Here is a 22,088-nt window from a genome sequence, read left to right on the forward strand (position 1 = left end):
ATTTTAGTTTAACTTCTATATAAAATTTAAAAATTATTTATGTTTTTATAACGTTGTTCACTGCTCAGAAATATGTGAGGAAAACTTTAAAAATTTATTTAAAAAAACCACACACACACAATTAAGTTCATTAAAAAATTGTATTCATAAATAAACAAAAATATAAGAATAAGTATAGTAAAAAAAAAACACTTAAATTAAACTAAAAATTTTACTAATAAATAAATAAAAATAATAGTTTTAATATATTTACAAAAAAAAAAAAAAAAATGTTTTTGTAACTGAAACTTTTACATAAAAAAATCTTTAAGAAAATTAAGAAAAAAAAAAATATATATATATATATATATATATATATATATATATTTTTTTTTTTTTTGCTTTTGCTTATTTTGCAAATCTTAATTGAGCATTATTTCTTGACATTTGAAACACATATTAAAACAGTTTTTATTTTCTACTTATAGAACATCCCAAAGTTCAAAGTTCACATTTAAGCTCCAATTCCCCGTATGTGTGTGTGTGTGTGTGTGCACTTTAAGCAATTGTTTATGCAACCCTTTTGTCGTGCCTGAAATCTGGGCAAATCTCTAGCCACCTCTGCCACTCTCCAGTCTCCCCACTTACTTATTCTGTTCTGCTGCAGCCCTCGCTCCCTATGCGGCAGCATAGCTGTTGCATTTTTAATAAAACTGCCACAGAGAATCCGAATCGCAGTCGACGTTTTTCGCTCGTATTACTCGAATTTTAATAAACGCCTGCCATTTGATTTTATATGTAGAGATATACATATATATAGATATATATGTGTGTCTATATATATGTGTGTGTGTGTGTGTTTGTGTGTATTTTGTGTGTCAGCGGTCTGAAAGTCATGCCGCCAACTTGAACCTGAGTCATGCACGGCTGCTGGCTGCACGGCTGCTGGCATGGGCCCAGTTATAGGGGCGCCAGCCAGTATTTGGCTAGTGGGCCACCTTCAACGGTGTCATGCCACAGAATGGGGTCTTGTTCCTGCCGCTGCTGCTGCTGCATATGACCAACATATTGTGTCGCAGTGGCTGCCACTGCTGCTGCTGCGTCAGCTCTGCACACCTGGGCACACTCGATGGCAATGGAGCTCGGTGCGATATGGCGCTGAATTGTTGGATAGCTTGCCGTTGTCGATTACTCAACCCCTGTGGCTACAAAAATACGATTGGAGCCACTCAAAAATGTATTGCCGCCATGCGCTGCGCCAATTTGTAGGCTATTGACAATGGCTAACCCCGCAGCACCGCTATGCCCTCCCCCACTTAACCCAAATTGCACCCCAGCCCTGCCAAAAGCAACAAAAACAAAAACAATAAAAACAAACATTGTCGACGACCCGAAACAAAGGCGCATTAAAGTTGATAGCGTCCGGCGTTTTACACATGCACATAGACACACATATCTGCAAATGCTTAACGGGGTATATAAAACTAAGGAGTGATTAGGTAACGGGCACGTATTTGGCGGGCATTTTAGTTCAGTCATTCAAGTGTTTAGAGCTGAGTGCAGCTGGAGAGATGTTAAAAGGATTTGTATGGCGATAGAGGGAGAGACACAGCGAGAGAGAGATGGACATAGAGGCAGACAATGGAAGATAGAGAGAGCTGCAGACTTTCGTGTATATGGATTGAGAAAGAGATATAAAAGTGGGAAAGATAGAAAGTGAGAGGGAATGCAGACGGGAGAGCGAGCGAGTGAGAGAGAGGGAGAGCGAGACCGAGAGCAGAAGAGAGTGGGAGGGAGTACAGAATAAGTAGGTAAAGAGAACAAGAATATGGCTATACAGGTAAGGTATTCAAACTTGCAAAGATATATTTTTTATATTTGTATGAAGATAGAGAGCCGCAGAGAAATAGAAAGAGAGGTTAAGAGTACTATGTATATCATATATACGACCTGCATACTGTGTTCTTCTCTCTTTCTATTTCTCTCTTATGCAGTTAGGAATTGAGGACTACTTAATTACATTGTATATGGAGCACTCCTTAAGAGCAAGCTTGTTGTTGAACTTTATAGCTGAGATCAGATAGAAACTATTAATATGTTGTCTATGTTGTCTATATATGATCTGTTAAAGGTTATATACTCTATCAAGTTTTTCTTCTTAGTTGTCTTTACCATTGGCTGTTAAAGAGTGTTTTATATTTGGTTTTCCATATCTAATTTTGCATATAATACATATTGAGAGCGCTTACTGTAATCTTGCTTACTTAATGCAATTTATCTAGGGTGAATTTTAGACTTCATTTCTCTTTTGATACACGTTTGAAGAGTAAATTCTAGCCATCCGATGTTCCATTTATTTATATTATATTTTATATTTTTTATATTTGCCCGAAGGCCATTAACTACTCTTTCTCATTTCATGCATACTACGCTATACTACAGGGTATTCTTCTAGTCTCTACTTCCAGCAGCTTCAATATATTTTTGGCCAACTTTTGCTATTGATTTTGATTTTGATTTTTATTGAAATGTTTCGCTTGTTGCTGCTGCTGCTCCCGCTCCCGCTGCTGCAGTTGTTTGGCTGACTGTTTATATTGACATATTTATGGCTGCGGCCGTTGACTACCCTGCACACACACTCACACACACACACACAGCAATGAAAATTCGCATGCATTACATAAATCACGGGGTGCGCCGTCGCAAGCCAACAACAACAAGAGCAATTGACACACCTTTTTGTTTTTGTTTTTTTGTTTTTTGGCACATTTGAATTTTGAGTCAGGGATCTGAGCATTGCGCAGAACATAAATTTCAAAGGACTTATGTCCTGGCACTTGGCTCTAACTAACTAATTGCCCAGCCAGCGGGTGGGCGAAAGCATTGCGCGCCGCATGTGGCATCACTTGCACCCGCCTCCGCCAAACAGAGCGTTCAACATGCTGCAAGCGTAAGCTGACCAAACATTATATCATCATCAGCTCTGTTGGTGCATCCTAGCCAAGTGTCTTAGAAACCAGACGCTCAACATGCAATCAGAGGCGGAAACTGAAATTGAAGTCCAGACGGAAGGCGAAAACTCAAACAGGCGGCCAATTTATGTGACTGCCAAAAATTATTAGCCAAATCAGCAAGTTGTTGTTGTTGTTGCTGTTGTTGCTGCTGCTGCGGCGCGTTTAATTACAAATTTCTTGTTTATAGCACTTGACGGCAGTGTGGCCAAGCGAATTGAGATAAATCAATGGCAATGTCAGATGGCATGCAAAAAATAATAGCAAGAAATAAATATGAGTGCTCTAGGCGGGTATGCTGAACTAGCAGATATGCTGTAACTTGAGTTGGGATGGTGATTTGAGCAAATCTGATTTTGTTTACTTAGACACAAATCTATTTGTAGCTCTGTAAAACTACAAAGTAACATATATAATTTGTTTTAAAATGTAGGACAACTATATATAAATATAGATTGCAAATATAGTTGTTCTACATTTAAAAAAGTCAGCACTATGTTTTATTTAAATACATAATTTATAGATGTTATATGTATACATATACCTTACTAGCATTGACATTCCAAGTACAAATTTCGGCTTAAGAAACTATCAGTAACTATCGATATTTATCGATATCAAGACTTTGCAATATACTGTCACCAATCTCCCTTTTATGGCATATATAAATATGATTTAAAATGTATAATCTCTTGTTTTATTAATTTTCCAGATAGACCCAGAGATAGCTAGATATAGTGCTCTAAAACGACTCAGCTTTACTTTTTACTTTATATTACTTTACCTTATATTTTACTAACAGATGTCTCTGTCCCTGCCGTAATCATACCCTATATATCCACTGTCAATGATCATATAAAAAACCTATGAAAATAATAATCGAAAAAGTAAAAAAAATTCACTTTGCCATCGTAGATGGCCGCAGTTGACAATTTTTCGGCGCACTCGCAGGCAAAATATGTTTTCTGTGGCTAACAAATTTATGTTGGCAGTCATAAATTTGTGACACGCACACGCACACACATGCACATACACACACCTGGGCAGCCGGCTTGTTTATGGCCAAAAGCGGCAGCAAATAATGAAAATGTTTTCCATTTCGATTGGCGATTTCCGCAATTTCTTATTGCCAACACCACACACCTATGCATATGTTGCACACACAGAGAGAAAGAGAGAGAGAAACAGCTTTAAGCCAGCCATGAACAATATTTGTTTTTAGCTGCTTTGTTGGTCAGTGTTGGGTAATATTAATAATGTGGCTCGTTCACAGCAGTTGACAAGTGCATGAAACATAAGCACAACATTGGTGTTGGCTATTGGCTTTGCGGTTTTAACATAAGCAGCAGCAGGAGCAGCAGAGCAGCAGGGGCAGCAGCAGCGTCGGCAGAATTTCGCTGTGGCATCAATAAATGGTTAAGAGTCAAATACCTAAGACTTTAGTTTAACCACAGCAACAACAAATATATAAGGCAGCCGCATTGTTGTTGCAGGAAAATAGCCAACAGGCTTGTGAAATTTCTAACCATTCGTTGTTGTTGCTGTTGTTGTTTGTCTGTTGTAAAATTGAACAATGCCACTCAAAAAGTTAAAGTTCTGTGGGTCAGTAGAATTTTCTCAGGCCAGCCATCGAGTTCGACAACAAAACTTGGCCACCACCAACAACAACAACAACAACAACAACAACAACAGCAACGACGACGACGATAGTAACAACAACAACTTTGAACACTACGCATGCGCAACTTAACGAATGCCTACTGGACGGTCTCTGGTAGCATCTTTGAGACCATCTACCAGTTAGTCGAGACGAAGCATCTCCGCACATCTACTCCAGCGTGTAGCATGTACCATGCGCATGTGGAGTACTAATGAAACCATAAAAATCAACCGCAGACGCTAAAGCCAACGCAGAGCCGGACAGACGAGCAGATGAGAACTGAAATACGATGGGGCTAACCAGCAGACAAGTTGAGGCATTCATTACTCTGCAAGCGGGTCTTATGCGTCTGTGATGGGGTTTGTAAGACATGAGAGGGATAGAGTATGTATGTGTGATATAGTTGCAATTGAGAAATGGAATGGAGTATGTACTTTGATCAACCTTTAGGAATTGATTTGAATAATATATACTAATAAATCTGGTACTTTAAGTTGATGCTGATCGAAAAAAATTCTGGTATTTTAAGTTGATCCTGAGCTAAGTTAGGCAAGGCAAGACAAAGGCTTGAAGCGCCTGTGTAAGTGCTATATAATCTTGATATGTATACTCATCAGTATATCTGGGAACTCTCCAGAGATATGCTGAGATCATTATGATATGTGTTAGGCATAGAGACACTATCTTGAAAAGTCTATAAATTCTATATAAGTATATATATACTAGCTCATCATGATATATATTGGGTATAGAGAGACAGCAGCTTGATGGTCTATAAAGATTGTCTAACTTCTTAAAGTGTTAGTTAAACAAAATCAATTTCTAGCCTCAGTTAATCTCTTCCTCAATAGCTAGTGCCTAACTTTAAGTGAATTTGTGATTAAATAAAAATAGAAATGCATAAACATATCGTATATCATATCACATCAATATATATCGCATATCACACATCCCACTTCTACAATCTTCCCAGCAAGAGTATTTCATATTCAGCATTAATCATAATCCTCAACATCTCTCGTATATATATTTTTCATTATTATTATTTGCTGTTACATTATTAACGTATTGCTCTGCTGTTTTATTTTTATTTTTTTAGGTTCAACATGCCACTTGGGTTAATTTCGAGCTTTGACCGGGGCAGGGCTGGGCCTGGGTCCGGGTCTGACCACAAAGCTGAGTGGCAGCAGAAGACGCACAAGTTGCATGCAAATAATTACCCAAAGGAAATCCAGCAACAAGTCTCAATGCGTTGCGAGTCGAGGCAAGTCGTGTAGACGACAATGGAAATGAGCCATGCGTTGTTATTGTTCAGATTTAACATTTCCTGCATATGCCATACACACACACGCACGCACACATACACGCACACATATGCAGAGCAAGAACTGAGTGAAATCTGTCAAAATAAACCAACTGCGACTGCGTCTACAACATTTGGGAAACTACAGCTACAGCCTTTAGTTTTCTAACTTTTCAGTTTCCATTTTCAGTTTTCCCGTCTTCCGTTTGCTGTTTTCAGTTTCAACTGCCCCACATCAGCTCTGCTTGCTGTTGACATGTGTAATTATGCTTAATTACGTCATGAGAACCAACCAAATCTCGACAGCGCAGAACACACACAGCGAGAGAGGGCCAAGACGAGGGTTAACCCAAAAGTTGACCAGCTTATTGTGGCTGGAAGATTGTGTTTTCTTATGAAATGTGTGAGCTTAATTTAGACTTTTTTTTACTCTTTTTCATTTTTGTTCATATGTGAAGGCTAACAGATTCACAGATTCCTTTCCGATGACTTGAAAATTCCAATTGGTTGTCTCACGCGCTTTTTGCCCAGCTTGACACATTTTGGTCAGCTTGGCTTTCTCTTGTAGAGAATTTTAAAAATTGCTAAGCTTAAATCGAATTATTTTTTAAAAACAAATATAATTGAAATGTTGACTTAAATCTATCAGATATTGCAATCAATTTATTTCGAAAGGTATTTAGTAGTAAATTATTGGCAATACCATCCTAATTAATTGAATAAAGAGAAAGAGGAGAAAGAAAATAAACAAATGTATTTTCTAAATGAAATTAATTAAATTATGAAGGAAAAATTAGAGCTTCAGCTTAGTGAATAAATATATATTTGCTTTAAAATTAATGCTATAAATTAAAAAAAAAAAAAAGTTAAAAATTTTTAATTAACTACTTTAATAAAAAAAAAATTTAAAAAAAAATATTTTTAAGCTAATAAATAATTGTATATTTCTGCCTTAAGCTAAAACACTCTTTAAATTCTGTATTAAGCTATGTTCTTTGCTCTAAAATAGTCAAAAAATTTTAATTATATATGTTCAGTCCATTTGAGAAGTCTATATTAATTATTAAGATTTGTATTATTATTATTATATTTCAAGTAAAAAATTCTGCATCGATTTTTCAAATGTATATAAAATCAACTTGTTGAGTAGTTTAGACTATTCTCCTTATATAGGGATAGGGGAACCCTTAGCAGCACTCTGGAATATTTGAAACAAACTTAAGCAAACTAAATGCATATTTATGCGAAATTCTATCCTTGCTGAGACCCACGTATATATAAGACCCCAGCTATATACACTTACACATATACATAGTTCTATATGTACACACATTTCGTTTACATTTCAGACTATCTCCCATAGCATATACCCATATATGTATGCCTCGAGCCACGTTTAAAATGAGGCTAATATGCGTATTTATGGCTTTATAACTGAAACTTCGTCGCAGCAGCAGCAGCAATCGTCGCCGCCACGACAACAACAACAACAACAACAACAACACCAGAAACGTGCCATAATTTTCACTTTTTTTTCGGGGCAACAACAGTTGTTGTCACAGTTCTCGCTTAACTTTTGCTTTCGGCTGCTGGCATAATTTTTGCTTTGTTTATTTTTTATTTATTTATTTATTTTTTGCTTCATTTTGTAACACGCCACAAGAAAATTGATTACTTTTTGTGTTTGCGGCTTGCAGCAGAGATTTGCATGCCTCACATGTGTCTCTCTCTCTCCCCCTCTCTCTCTCGCTCTAGCTCTGAGTGACTCTGTGTATCTGCGGCGCAATCTGTGTGCGCGTGGGCGTGTCTGCCAGTCGTTCATTTATATGCACACACACACACACACACACATATACATATATGTATTGTCTGTATATATTTATAGACAGTTTTGTTGTTTATTTTTTGTCGCCTTTTGCAATTATCATTTTAAAAGAAATCGTTTGCAGCTCACGTCTCAACAGAGACTGGCAGTCCTGCTGCTGCTGCTGCTCATCCTGTCGCCAATGCTCCTGGCCACGCCCCCCCCGCAACCCATAGCAGCCCAGCCGCGCCTCCTTCGCATCGGAACGCGTTTGCCACATCAATGGATAATTTACAAGTCACGTGTGTATGAAATTGAAACAAAATGCGCATAAATTTTTAGTTCCAGCCACAGCGAGACAACAACGGTGCGTTGTGTGTGTGTGTGCGAGTGTGTGCGTGTGTGTGTGTTTCAGACTAAGGGGCTTGTCTTGGCAGCAGCATTTAATATTAATGAGTTATAGCACATAGCCTATATGTTTGACGATGCGTCTGTTGCAGTTGTTGCCGTTGTTGCCGTTGTTGCCGTTGTTGCTGTCGTGTCTTGCGGCCTGTCTAGGCAGTGCTCACTTCTCGGTCCTTGCCAAGTTGCCGTGTTGAGAGTTGCATTTAGTTGCGAGGCTTTTAAAATGCGCGACGATGACTGCACTACATGTTCAAGTGGGCAACAGCAACAGCAACAGCAATAGCAGCAGCAACTGTTGCTGTTGCTGTTGGCCTCGCTTGGCTGACTGACTGACGCAGTAGGCGCGACAGGCGGGCGGACCTGCCAGCGACAGACAGAATGAACAGAACGAACACGGACTGCCATTAAAGGATGTGCCTTGACTTGTGTTGTTGCTTTAGCTGTTGTTGTTGCTTTAGCTGTTGCTGTTGCTTGTCTTGGCAATGCCCATGTGCGGCTAAGATGCTGCAGGGCCTCCTCCTTCGCTTCGCTGGCTCAGCAGTTCGTTTCGATTTCTATTTTGCTGTTTATTAATGCAGCATGTATACATATACATGTATACATATACATATATACATATACATATACATACACATATATATATTCAACTATTCAGCTGTCACACCATCGCCCTCGCCCCTTCCCACCCTTTGTAGCCGCACGCATTTTAACTAAGCCATTTCCGTGACATACTTTGGCCATATAACTTTTACTTATCCAACAACAGCAACAACAACAACAAGAACAACAACATGTATGCCCGCTGGCCACGGATGACATTAACCCAGGCCGAGACCTCGCCTGGTGTCTGGCCCAGGCCACAGCCAAATGGCCATTAATAAAGCAATTGGCAATCGAGCACAGAGCAGAGCAGCGCGGCGCAGCGCCAACCCAAACCCAAACGCAGCGCGCAGAAATCGAGTCAGACAAATCTATAAACCAATTAGAACAGATCGCTGCGGAGCCGCAGGGCAGCTCTAATGCCTGGCATTAAAATGAAAAACCTGCGTTCATAAATTAAATGTTTCTTATACATGTGTACTGCACACACTCAGCGAGGGCTGTTCGAGCAATATGAGAAGAGCAGTGAAGTTATGAGAGTCTTGGTTTAAATCATGGAAATCATGCTTAAAAAGCTGAGGAATTTATATATGTAATATACATACATATAAGTTTTGTGTAAGGCAGTACAACTATTATAGTCAATGTATTTATATGTAACATTCATTATTTATATATTATAAAACTAAAATTTAAAATAAAAATATTTATTTTTTATAATTATTTAATAATAAAAAAAAAATATTTGTAATATGAAACTTAATAAATAAAATATTAAGTTTTAATATATTTTTTAATATTTTTATTTTTATTTTTTAATAAATTAATTAAATGGATCAGTGTCTATAATTTCTTTAAACAGTATGATGATTTATTTATTATAAAAATCCTTAGAATTTACAATATATATTTAAATAAATATAAAAACAGAAAATATTTCTATTAATTTTTCGTATAATAAATTTGTAAAAAATAATTGTAATTCATATTATTTAACAGAAATAAATAAAAATAAAAATTAAAATATATTCAACATTAAATATGGCATATATTAATGCCAGAAAAAAAATTATATGAATAAATAAAGGGAAAATTGAATTGCATTATTATCTTAACTAATTTGAAGCAATGGGAACCCTGGCATAAATCAAACCAGCTGTAACTTTAATATTGAAATCCAATCAGAAAAATTCCATCTCTTTTCTCTTAAAGCTCATTCACTTACAAATCTATTTTAAATCCAACTAAATTATAAAAAATGTATGAAAATATTTAACAATTTCTCTTTTGCTCATCTCGGCATATTCATTCATTCACATAATTATAAAAAAAAAAGTAAATAAATATCTCTTAACGCCGCATAAATTTCCAGATATGCATAATTTGCAAAGTGGCCAAAACAACTCTCGCTCTACACGTGAGCCAAGCGCAGACCGAAGATAAAATGAAATAAAAATAATAAAACATACGAAATAAAGAAAACAAAAACAAAAGAAGGAAACCGCAAAATGAAACTGGAAATCTATGTAGTATGTACTACTATTTCCCCCTACTGACACGACGACAACTTCAAGCTGGCAGAGACATGTCAGGCTATGCCCGAGTCGAAATGGAAACCAAATGTTGCTGGTGTTTTTGTTGTTGCTGTTGCTGCAGGTTTGTCAGGCCAAACAGCTCCAAGTGCAATTGCAACAACTCCAACTCCAGCTCCAGCTTCGACTGTGACTGCGATTGCCGGGCAGTTTGTCAGTGGCTGTCGTCGATAAGCAGCCGCCGCAATGTAATTGACACAATTTGAATTTATATCTGAAAGCCCAAATGCAATGCAATGTAGCCAGGTGACTAAGCCAGAGTCAAAAAAAAAAAATCCTGCCATGCCTTGTCCTTGGCTGTCGCGGCACATTAATCAAATAGACATCCCCAGCCAAAGGCAAATATATATCTATATCGAGAGAACTTTGTCGATAGGGTGTGGCATTGTTCTTTGCATTGTTTCTGCCTTCTTTTTTTTTGGGGCCAATTGCCGCATATATTTGCATGCCACAGCGAAAAGCACTGTGGCATGGCTGATTAGGCTACGTAATTTGTATATTAATTAGCAGCGTGGGAGAACAAACATTTTGGCACATGTACGACTAAATAAAAACATAAATTGCAAAACGGGCGATAACAAGTCAGTCAGAGAGTCAGAGAGTCAGGGCCAGACAGACAGACAGACAGTCAGTCAGATGGTCATTGAGTCGCGCAGTCAGCGCACCTTTCACTCGGTCCGCAGCAGCTATAAATTTCATGGATGAGATGCCAAAACAATGCGGATGTAAATGAGTAGAGTAGTAGACTCCCATTCGAGAGCCAGCAGAGAGTGTGAGGGCGGTGATCCGATGTCGATGCCGATGTCGGATGCCCATGTCGATGGCAAAGGGCACTGTGTCAGCGGTTTTTGTGGCTGCGTCGCGTTGCCGTTTGCCGATACCAAAACCAAAGCCAAATCCAAATCCAAGCAGAGTCAAGCATCAATATCGAGGCAGCTCTGGCCAGCTTGGCGAGCTGTGGCGGCTAAGCAAGCGTGAAACATTAGTGCGGCCAGTTAATTTGTAACAATTGAATTGTAACGGAGAAAAACACAGCCAAGAGTTATGGAATGGGGAGTGACTGGCGAGGTGATGCCCTAGACAAGATCATATTTATAATAAATAGAGGAACTTATGGAGATGGACTAAGATGACTCTTCAGGCAGTGAGTTTCCTAGACATAGAGAGACTCGATTCTTGATTCAATAAAAGGCTTATATTGATATATTAGGGTATTCAAGCGAAGCACCTCCCTCTCTTACTTACATAGATAAGGCATGCATAAGGCTCTAGAATCTAGTCTGAACCATCATCTCTCTCCCCCTCTCTTACATATATAAGGTATGTATAAGCCTATAGAATCAATGCTCCGATGCTTCATCTCTTTCTTACATTTATAAGGTATGTTGAGGAGAGATGAATGATCTCTCACATATATAAGGTATGTATAAGTCTATATAATCTAGTCTGCACCTCTGTGCCTTACATACATAAAGAATGCATACGGCTATAGAATGTATGCTTCCTCTCTATCTCTCCCTATCTCTCTCTTTCTCTCTGAATTTCACACAAATCTATATTATATATGCTACATAATGGTCTATATATAAAAGCCTATTGAACCTATGCGCCACCTCCATCTCGCTCTTGCACACATTCCAATAAAATCCAATATCACTCATCATATCCACTTTCGATAATTTCCAGGGTATTTACTCAACTAAAAGGAAACGCTGTGTTTTGCGCTTGGTAAAAGGCCGCTCAGTTCGACGCAGAATAGAAAGGTGTTAAATTGGCAAAGCGAGCGCGTGGAGGTGGGCGTGCACAGCTCAACAACAAAGGCGTGGCAGCACACAAAGGTCATTAACTCTTGAGGGCATATTCATATATACGAGATGATTGCCATAACTGATTTATACACATATATATAGTATATAGTATGCATATATAGCAATAACTACTGTCCATCAATAGCTGTCTATGTGTGTGTGTGTGTGTGTGTGGCGCAGTGAAAGTGTCAAATTATTGACAGCCAACTGTCACATGGCCAAATATAATTGCCAAATATGCTCGCAATGGCACCTCCAGTCCCTGCCCACCTGGCCTACCTGCTCCCCAGCCACTGGCCCACCTCTTCAAGTACTCACGTTGGCGTTCACTTTCCAGCCAATTGAAGTGTGCACATAAAATTCTAGACGAGAAATAAATGTTTTGATAGTTGAAAGAGTTTTCAAGTGGCTAGAGGCTGAGGCGAGCTACTTCTGGCAATCAAAATATCTTTAAGAAATCGACAATTGAGTGGAAGAGAGAACAAAAAAACAAATGTGTATGCAAACAAATTGATGGATATTCCCAGTTGAAGTGGGCGAAAGAAAGAAGAAGAGTGATGGCGAGATAGAGAGAGAGAGAGAGAGGGCTGGGCGTGAGGGAATTGCAAGAGAAACAGAGGAATCATTCAGTGTTTTACAATTTCTTATTTCTCGATTTGCACTCAGTAAATTTTAATAAATCCATAAGCAGTCGATATGCATACATCTATATTTATGTATATATATATATATATATATATATATATATATATATATATATATATATATATATATATATATATATATATATATGTATATAAATATATCAGTTCAACAGATTGAACAGAGTCTTAATACCAATATTTCCCACTCTTTACGCATTTTACTCATACTATACAGACACAAATATACTCTGCTCACTTGTTTAAACGAGTATGAGAACTAACTCATGGAGCGACTCCTGATCGTCTACTCTCGTTCGAGTGACTTTCTTCTAGCTATAAAAGGAGGGCCTGCAGCAGAACTGATCAGTCTCATTTCGGACGTGACCTTGGTCACTTTAAGGGCATTTGTTTTAAAATTTTTTATTATTTAAATTTCATTTTAAGTATTGTCTTTGTTAAATAGTTAAAATTTCTTTTTTAAATATATGTTAAAAATAATTAAAATATGCTGATGCAATATTTATTAACTAAATTACTTATTTTAATAATATTTTCTCCATTTAATAATAAAAAAAATGTACTTATTTTAATAATAATTATAATTATTGCACTATTAATGTTAATTTTTTATATACATTAATTTATTACCATAATAATTTAAATAAAATAAAAAATTAAACACATCAATTTGTATCATACCTAGAATACATTTTATTTAAAATGATAATAAAATATATAAATATAATAATTATTTAAAATAATAATAAATTATAATTATTTAATTCTTTCAATAACGAATTTAATATGTGAAATATATGCATTAAATTGCCTACATAATTGCCATAAACATGCATTTCAAATTGTCTAAAGTCCAATTGGTTTCATTCACCATGAAAGCATTAGTCAAATTGGAGGTAAATCGAGCCATAGATGGCGCTCTGCTGTCTACGGCCAAGCCTTGCAATTGATTTATCTTTTATTGTTTTGTTTTGTATTTTCAATTTGTGTTTATTATGCGCATTTTAAAGCTTGTTATTTTTTAATCTCGCGCCCTTTTTCTGTATTTTGTTTACCGCAACAAATGGGGCCAGGCGCCGTTGTAGTTATGTATTTTTAATGAATATTTTGGACCACGCAATGCATAAACGGATTCATATGCTCGTATAGATATGAAATTAGCTCTGGTTGGAGCTGTGCGACCCAGTTTACAATTAAAATTTTCGTACTTCATGTTTCCGCTTTGATTTGGACTCTGCCTTGCGGCTGTTAATTAAAAATGCATATTTTTTGCTAATTTTTTTTTTTATTATTATTTTTGTGCTAGCCATGCTTTTTAGCCAGGCCTAAATTGGGGCTAAGAATTAGTTTGAATTGTTTAATGACAAAAATACGATCAACTGTATGTGGGTCAAATTTGAAGTTGGCTTTATGTTGCCTGTCAAAAACGATTTTTTGTTTGACTCGAACGAAGAAAAACCATTTATATATGTGTGTATGAGTGCGTGTGTGTGTGTGTCTGTCTGAGACGAGTGACAAGTTTGCCAACGGCTGTTTCTTTTTTTTAGCATATAAATCAAGGCATTGTAAATGCTGCGAGAGAGACTTATAATAAAGACATGCCAATCGAGCAACGCCCGCGCCTCATGTGTCAGGGGCCTCAGACGTGGATGCGATGGGATCCGATGTCTGCAAAAACCAATCAGCTCTCAAACTAAATCACTGGCAAAATTTATGCCAGGCAAAAATTGTGAATTGCACACATGAGCAGGCCAGGCCGAGCCAGGGGCCCCGAGCGGCATAGGATTTGGGCATATACGTATATATATATGTGTATGTGTATAGATACGATATATGCTGCTGGATGAACTGCAGCGACAGTTGGGACAGGGCGAGGCTTCTCCTGCTGCTGCTGTGGGGCATATCATCAAGCCGCATTGCCTTTCAGCCTGCTGCTGTCGTTTATAAATAAAATTTGCATAAATTTAATAAACTCTGCCTCGTTGCACTCAGCGCAGCAGCAGCCACAAAAGGCAGTTTTTTTGTTGTTGCTTTTTTTTTTCTGCTGGGGGGTTACCAGGCACTTGTTAGCTGGCCCGTTGCTGCTGCTGTGGCTGCAGTCGCAGTCAGATTTTTGTGATTTACCGATTTACCGGTAAAGCGGTTTGTCACAAAAAACGCCGTTGTCTCACCCAAAGACCCATAAATAACCCAACTGCCAATGTCACAAATAATGATGACAATGCGCCAAGAGGACTGCACTCTATGCAACTGCAATTGCAACTATCTCTATCTCGCGCGTTCTCTCTCTCTCTCAGTCTATCTCTTTCTATTACCTTGATCATAGCTGCAGCTAGTTCTCATCATTTTTGTGCACGCATAAATCGCAATGGGCAAACAGCTTGTTAGCCACAAACGTTGACAATGGGCCAAAAAAAAAAAAAAAAAATGCCAAAAAAGCCAAAAAGAGCTGCAATCTCAGCTGTAGGCATAGGCATAGCCAACCTATATACATATATATATTTGTATCTTCTTCTTCAACTGCTTTGTAAGTGCGAATGCGAGTGCAATGCTCTCTAAATCATGCTAATGTATAAATATTTGCGCTATGCCAGACAACTTCCTGGTTAAAGGCAAAGTGCGGCCACAAATTAATGTCAAAGTCAAATGAAAATGGCATTTGGCAAAGCCACAGCCACAGCCGCAGCTAGAGCTAGAGCTATAGCCATAGCCACAGCCCCAGTCCGAGCTGGAGCCTAGTCAAAGTTGGAGCCAAAGTCGCGCCATAAATTTTGCGCTGCGAAAAAAAATGACAGAAATGCGTTTATTGACCAAATGTGCAGCAGCTCATCGATTACGAGGCCGAGACGAAGATGGAGACATGGCTTAGTGAGTGAGTGAGTGAGTGAGAGAGGGCGGCTGGGAGGGGGAGTGCAGGCAGCTGACTTGTTCACTAGGTGCTGCAACTGTGGCTGCCTTGACCATTGGCGCATTTGCGCATGCGTCGCTGCTAGCTGTTGCCTTTGGCTATGCCTTTTGGGAAAAGCCGTTGTGGCACACACCACTGCACACACACACACACACACACACACTGGCACGCTCACTCACATACTTGTCGTATACGCAATAATGCTGCCAATGCTTGCTATTTTTTTGCTATTTGTTTTGATGTCTTTTGCATTACAGCGCAGAAATAAATGAAATGATATATCAAGTATATATATATATATATATTTCTATATATACATACATATATCCTTTGCAATTTTTTGTATAAAACATTGCATATGCAGCTATGCAAAATGTCGCTTCAGAGCGATAAAAAAAAATTCGGTTTGACCAGAGCGCTGAGCCAGTTGGCTATTTAATGGCTAGATTTTGCTGTATTACTGGTGGTAAATTTTCAAAGGAATTTTTAATAGGCAGACAAGTTGTACAGGGCAGGGCATATAGTTTATATGGTCTTTAGCTATTTTTAGAAAATTTTATAATTAAAAATTTATATAAATTTAAAAATTTAACATATGAATTATTATAAATATTTCCATTGTTGAATTGAAGAGCTTTGAGTATGGCAATGCGATGTTATAATTTAATTGCGATTACTATAAATTATCATATATTTTATTTATTGAAAATTTTATTTTATAGAAATTTTATATTTTTATAATTTTAAATAAATATTTATAAACGTTCAAATAATTTATTTATTATTAATTATTTAATTGCTATTTATTATTACTTAATTTTTGTTATATAAATATTTATTAATATTTCTTGAAATAAATTTACATACATTAACTACCATTTAAAATGCATATGATATCCATATTTCAATATTTTATCGTATAGATCATACTTTTAATTATTCAATTTCAGCTAATTAATCAAACCCTTTTCCCAAGCCAATTTGTCAACACTGACAGCAGCTCATACCGCAGCGTGTTCGCTATGAAAATCCTGCCTAGTCGTCTGGCTTAGTTGGCTGTCTGTCTAAGCTCTGCCCGCTCCCCTGCAGCCACATTCCCCTGTCTAATGCTGCTGCTGCTCTTTATCTCGCTTTGAGCAGTCTGACTGTCTGACTGCCTGTCTAACTGGCTGCTCTTTAGCGAAGATATATATATGTATATATGCATATTTTTTTTTTTTGGCTACTCGAGCGCTAAATGTGTGTTACTTCCGAGCGTTGGCAAAAGTCGTGAGCCCCTGTTGCAGCAGTCACAGCCACCACCACTAGCACCACCACCAGCAGCACCGCCACCTTGTCAACGTTGCTGATGTGGCTGGCAGCATGTGACAGGTAACAAGGCAGCCAGCCAAGCCAAGCCAAGCCAGTCAGCCAGCCAGCCAGCTAGCTGGAGCTCAGCCCGCTGCCGACTCTAATGCATGATTTATAGTAAAATATTTATTTTACTGTTAAATATATGCAATGCGAAACGGACACGAGTCGCAGTGGCATCTCTGCAAAAAAAATATATATATATTTAAGTATGGGCAGGGGTGGGTGCCACATGCGGACTACAACTGAGACAGGTTGCCGGAGTCTAACTGCTGCTGCTACTCCTGCTGGCTGTGACTGCTACTGATGCTGCTGCTGTCATTGTGGCTTATTGTTGTTGAAGTCGTCTTATCAGCGTGTATGCAAAAGGCTAACTGTTTATTTTTGGCCAAAAGCAGCTTGTTAGCTAGTTCCAGCCTTGGCCGCTTACGCTAATGTCGCTCATACGACACGTTGTGCGCGAACAGATAACAAAATTCCTCCTCCTTCTTATTTTAGTGTCAAATGCTGTTCATATAAATCAAATGCTATCAGCTGATGACCCCATTCAAAGCGTATATGCCCTAGCTGCAGTTGCTGATTTCCCGCTTCCTCTTCTTCTTCTTCTTCGTTTTTGTATTATTATGGCTTTTCAATAAGCGTGTCAAGCATAAATCAAGTTAGCCACAAAACAGCAGCAGCAGCAGCAGCAGCAGCAGCGTCAGCTACACAACTTATCTCAATCTCTGTGCGGCTGTGGGTAGCTCAAAATCTTTCACTCGCGCTGTGAAAATTAAGCCAAGCGCTCTTCACACACAAAATTATGACAAGCTGCCAGCCATCGAGCAGGCAACAAAAATCTCGATAAGCATCGCCCCATTGATTTTGCATGAGTGAACGAAGCGAACGCAGCACGTTTAAAAGCTTTTGCTTTTCGCTTTTTGGCTTAAACAAAAGTGTCATAAATCTTGCAAGACGACACAAAAGAACTTGACACAGTGAAATAAATACGCAATACAGGCGCAAGGCACACACCAGCAGAGCAGCTGCTCACAAAAGGCAGCTCAAGCTCTAGCAAAAGGATACTAATGCACGTAATACGTTCCACTTGAATTGATAACAAAGCAGCAGCCGCAGCCGAGGCAGCTCCAACGACAGCGTGCATGTGGGCCAGGGCAAGCCTTGCCCTGCAGGGCCAAGCCATGAACTGCAGCATCATCATCATCATCATCAGCCCACGCTGTGGCCAAGGCAAATGCTGAAACTACAAAACTGCGCCGCAGGCTCTGCCACAGAGCCTGGGCATAGTGCGTCATAGCCACATAGCCCTAGTCTATTAGCCAAAAAGTCTTTTGTCAAGCGTGAAGTGGCCCTTTTATTGTTGTTGTTGCTGTTGTCGTTGTGTGTGTGTGTGTGTGATAAATTTGTTTAGCTGCTGGCAACGACTTGCGATTTCCTGCAGCAATCAACAACGCCGAAAAAAAACGCAACTAACTTAGCATCAGTTACCACTTCAGCTAGAACTGTCAAATTTCAGTTGGCCTAAAATTAGTTGTGAAAAGCCAAGAGCCCAAAACAAGGCGCGTCGTTTGGCCAAATCACAAATTGCAAAGAAGATTAATGACAACTGACAAATTGCGCTCAATGTCGCATTAATTGAGGCAATGAGCGCACATATAAGATGCATGAATTTATACAACAACAACGGGCAACAACAAGAATAACAATGACAAGCCAAATGAATTCTATTAGCTGCGAGAAGGTCGCTTACAACATTTTTGTATTCATCAGCTTCTTTTTTTTCGCTAATGCTCTTCACTCAAACCAAAAACTGCAAATGCTCATTATGATGTACATTAAAATACAGTAGAACAAAAAAATATTAAAGAATTTCAAGAAAAGTTGCGAAAAAAACAAAAACAGCTTGCAAGAATTATTTTAAGAATATTGTTGCATAATTCTCGTCAAAGTGCTTAAGCTGAGATTACATAATCAAAAATATTATATACAAATTTAACTCTTATTGGATATATAAAAAATGATGATGCAAGCAGAAAGACGAGATGCGAGATGAAACCACAAAAAAAAGAAGAAAAAATCAATTAATATTAAAAACAATTTGGTAATAAGTGCCAGAGGTATAGATATAAAAAATAAGATATGAAATAAAATAATAATAATAATAATAATTTAAGAAGAAAAGTGGGAAAAATATAAGAACATTGCTTTTGCTATTATAGGTCTAACCCTTAAACATGTTTAAGAAAAAAAAATAAATAAATAAATAAATAAAAAAAATATATATATAATAATTTAAGAAGAAAAGTGGGAAACATATAAGAATATATCTTTTGTTTATATAGGTCTAATATTTATTCTTGTTTTAAATTAAGAAAAACTGTGAACAAAATATACAATAAATTCTTATTTATATAGGTCTAGCACTCATTCTTACTTAAATTAAAAAATTAAGAAGTTAATCGTAAGGACGCTTTAAGCGGAGTCGTCATAGCCGGATTTAACTCCATATAAATCATAAAAGCAATTAAAATTTCTATAAATATTTTTGTTTATTTATCAAGAGCTCTATCTACATCTATACGTATATACACGGCATCCCCATCAAATTTAATTCTTTTAAAATTCATTAAGGCCGCACAAATTGCATGATTAAACGATCATACCCTCTATCACAGCGATTTCCTCTGCAATTCAAACAGCGGCTCATTATACAACATGCTTTACGCTTTAGCCGAAATAAACTGAATTAACATAATGAAAACTCAATAATGAAATTTAAGACCAGCAGCAGCTAGAACTGTGCCGGGGTTAAGGTTGGCTCTGGTGGAGCATAAACTGTGGAGCATGGCAATAGATATGGCAGATCTAAAGATAATGTAGTCGGGCGCACCCGCAAATGCTTTAACTGTGGCGCGTGTTACGGTTCAACGGCAGCCACTCGGCTCATTTGGCATTTGGTTAGCTGCCAACACACACACAAATACACACTCACACACATTTACACTCGCGGGGCTTTAAAGCACACTCGTTTGCTGTATATTAGCGCATTTATGAGCAAATTACGGGAGCGCCATGTCGGCTTTTGCTTTAAACGAACCACCCGCCAGTTGGCCAGTTGGACAGTTGGCCAGGCCAACCAGCTTGGCCGCAAAATATGAGCAAACCACCAGCTAATTGCACCACAGCCCACGTAGCCAGCGGGCACTGCGGTTTACCTGCTTTATTTCTCCACCTCTGCTCTGCTCTATATATATACACATATATATATATCTATAGTATTTGTAATATGCAACAAATCAACGCGCAAATTGTAGCATAAAATATTTACATTGCACTCGACTGCGACCGCCCCCAAAAGCCGCTGGCTTTGCCTGGCTGTTGGTTGGCTGATTTTTTTTTTTTTTTTTTTTTGCCTTCAATTTGGTTTATTGCATTTAATTTGCGCATTGTTTGTGCAGCTTTTAGATAATTGCGAGCATCAATTGCCAGTCAGTCAGGCTGGGCGGATCGCCCACACACGGTGGCAATCAAATTGCCGAGCCGCTGACATAGTGGGCGGTTAGGCAAAAGGTGGGCGGTGCACTGACCCGCGCAAAAAAAAAAAAAGTAAAAAAAAAAACCCAAAACCAAATGAAAAGCCACAGAAATTCGCTGGCTTTCATTAAGTTTTCAACGCGATTTGCCTGTATATATAATCAACGTATAACTGTCTCTCTGTCTAGCTGTCCGTCTGCCTGTCTGTCTATCTGTTGTCCGTTTGCCTGTCCATTTGTTTGTTTGCATTTCACGCTTCAGCCTATGGCACCGTATGATTAATCTCCCACACGGCACAGGCGCAACTCCAGCGAAGCACAAATCAGACGGGCAGAACATAGAGAAAGATTCACACACACACACACACGCACGCTCACACACTCTCGCACTCACACTCTTGCACACATTAGAACAAATGATTTCCCACTGTTATTGATGATGTGTTGATTAGGTTCTGAAACACAACACACACACACACACACACGCACACTCACACACACTGGCAACAAATTGCGGCCATGTGAATTTCAAGTCGATTGAGTCCAGAGTTCGAGGGCTTTGCGTTTCATTATGAATTTCACTTTGAACTCGTGCCGCATACTCGCGCCGGGCGCCCTGCTGCTTTAGTGTATTCTGTTGCACATGTATCAGCAACAATAACAGCAACAACAACAACAAAAAATTGGGTCATGTTTGCTCAAAATATGTATTTTGTTGCAAATTTGCAAGAATCATGGAAAACAGCGTGTGTTTAATGAATTGATCACTCAACTAAAAATACATATATAATCACATACATGTATATTTTTGTGTGTGTGTGTGTGTGTGTGTGTGTGTGCGTGATTTGTTTCATATTACAGCCAGCTGTGTCCAATAACCACAAATGCCGCAGTTACGCAAAATGCAATTATCATTTATTAGAAACGCTCTGCAGCTGTCGCTGGATTGTCAAAAATATGAGCATTATTAATTGGGGTATGCGCCATGCACTGCATACCGCTTAAATCAGCCTGAATGCTATGTGGTCGTAAGTAATGAGAGCAGCACTTGAATATTGTTTGAATTTTAAGCTGTAAGAGCGGAAATGTCGCTCGATTGCTTACTGAATACAGGTATTATATTAAACTTTAAAGCGATTGACCGTTTTTGTGATATTTGTTAATTCCTATATCAGAAGCAGAACACTGCAAATTGCTTCCGTCGCCTAGTAAATTACAACAATTATTTATATATATAAAGTATAGAAAATATAAATAAATAAATAGAGACAATAAAAATATATATATGTATAAATAAAAAAATAAAAAATAAACTTTTTTAAATTTAATTTTATTTTTATTTTTTTTATATGTTTTTTACTAAAAAAAAAAAAAAAAACATTTTTATTTTATTATTTTTTTTTTTTTTATAAAAAAAAGAAACCATTTTATTTATTTTTTTTTATAATAAAAATAAGATCTGTATTTTATTAT

At 37.8% G+C, this 22,088-nt stretch overlaps 2 protein-coding genes across 5 annotated transcripts in view; one reads left to right on the top strand and one right to left on the bottom strand.

Moving 5' to 3' along the window:
• The window catches only part of LOC26527562, a 63,513-nt gene extending 56,706 nt beyond the window's left edge, over positions 1 to 6,807 (top strand). For all 3 annotated transcript variants that reach the window (XR_006357862.1, XR_006357863.1, XM_044010974.1), the window contains one exon: positions 5,750 to 6,807. Coding sequence is in view for 1 of the 3 variants with exons in the window: in XM_044010974.1 (XP_043866909.1) it covers positions 5,750 to 5,927 (178 nt within the window). In the remaining 2 variants the exon portion in view is untranslated. The remainder of the gene's footprint in view (positions 1 to 5,749) is intronic.
• Positions 1 to 22,088, bottom strand: part of LOC6578966 (UPF0746 protein DDB_G0281095) — a 135,857-nt gene that overhangs the window by 37,114 nt on the left and 76,655 nt on the right. The window lies entirely within an intron of this gene.

This window comes from Drosophila mojavensis, unplaced genomic scaffold (genome assembly GCF_018153725.1).
Source record: "Drosophila mojavensis isolate 15081-1352.22 unplaced genomic scaffold, ASM1815372v1 contig_80, whole genome shotgun sequence".
In the NCBI taxonomy this organism is placed as follows: Eukaryota; Metazoa; Arthropoda; class Insecta; order Diptera; family Drosophilidae; genus Drosophila; species Drosophila mojavensis.